Below are 1,401 nucleotides of genomic sequence, written 5' to 3' on the forward strand. Positions count from 1 at the left end.
ATGACCAGAGCACCTAAACCGCCAGAACAAAATAGAAATGTCGGCCTTCATAATACAACATGAATATGATGTCACAATGACTGGTGTAATAGTAGGCACAATAATGTCATGTAATGATGTCACAATGTCTGGTGTAATAGTAGGCACAATAAGATGCCAAGATGTAGTAATGATGTCTGACTAGATAGTCACAATAATGTCATGTAATGATGTCATGATGTCTGACTAGATAGTCACAAAAATGTCATGTTATGATGTTATGATGTCTGGCTAAATGGCGGGCACAGTATGATATAAAGTTTTTCGGCTGAATGGACAGGGCAATATGACGTCATGATGTCTGGCTAAATGGACTGGACAGTGTGACGTCAGGAAGTGCGGTTAGATGAATAGGAGAATATGACGTCACGATGTCCTGTTGGATGTATTGAACAATATGACGTCTCAGCTGGATGGACAGGGCGCTGTGACGTCAAGTAGTCTGACTGGACGGACAAACTGAAATGACGTCACGGCCTGATGAACAGACTCAGCAATATGACCTAACGAGACCCAGCTTGACGGACCGGACACCAGTATGACGTCACAAGGTCTGACTAGATGGACAGAACAATATGACGTCACAGAATCCGGCCAAAGGGACAAGACACTATGACGTCACGAGACCCTGTTGGAAAGAAAAGACACTATGACGTCACAAGGTCCATCTAGATGGACAGCACACCATTACGATGTCACAGAGTCCGGCTAGATGAAAAGAACAATATAACGTCCCGGCTAGATGAAAAGGACACCACTACGAGGTCACAAGATCCGGCTAGAAGGACAGAAAGGACCCAGTGACATCGCGATGTCCGATGCTAGATAGGCGTCTCTGGTTTCTCTACGATCCCTAGCTTCATGCCCAGCCAGCGGCACTTGGCTTTGACGTCCTCCTGCACCAGGTTAAAGCACATGGCGATGAGCGACAGGCCCAGGACGAGATAGAGCGCGCACAGAACCAGCTTCTCCTCGTGCGCCCACGCCGACCCCTCCATACCAGGCACGATATCGCCGAACCCGATAGTGGACAGCGTGATGAAGCAGAAGTAGGACCCCATCAGCATGTCCCACTCCTCCCAGATGGAAAAGAGCATGGCGCCCGCGAAGATGTACGCCGCGATGAGCAGGAGACAGAGCGAGGTGGGAACGTGTATCACCTCCTTTGGTTTGTCCGGTTGTTCTTCTTCTGTAGTGACCAGCGGCCGGCCCAGGCCTTTTTCCACGTCCATGGCGACTCGGCGACGTCTCGGTTTGAAGAGAGTGCAGCACAGGCCGCAGCAGACTTTGCCGTACAGCAGACGGAAGCCTGTGGCCATGACGTCGCCGATGTTGGTCAGGCACAGGAGGGTAAGTGGGATG

At 50.2% G+C, this 1,401-nt stretch overlaps 1 protein-coding gene across 1 annotated transcript; it reads right to left on the bottom strand.

Moving 5' to 3' along the window:
• Positions 1-860: 860 nt before the first annotated feature.
• On the bottom strand, positions 861-1,358 carry LOC101845630 (TWiK family of potassium channels protein 7-like). Its single transcript, XM_005102482.3, has one exon. It carries the CDS (start codon positions 1,356-1,358, stop codon positions 861-863), a length of 498 nt encoding a protein of 165 aa, XP_005102539.3.
• Positions 1,359-1,401: the final 43 nt, after the last annotated feature.

This window comes from Aplysia californica, unplaced genomic scaffold (assembly GCF_000002075.1).
Source record: "Aplysia californica isolate F4 #8 unplaced genomic scaffold, AplCal3.0 scaffold00326, whole genome shotgun sequence".
NCBI lineage: Eukaryota > Metazoa > Mollusca > Gastropoda > Aplysiida > Aplysiidae > Aplysia > Aplysia californica.

Bases quoted from the DNA above. Each gene is read 5' to 3' on its own strand.
- LOC101845630 (XM_005102482.3), bottom strand. From the start codon at position 1,358: ATGGCCACAGGCTTCCGTCTGCTGTACGGCAAAGTCTGCTGCGGCCTG.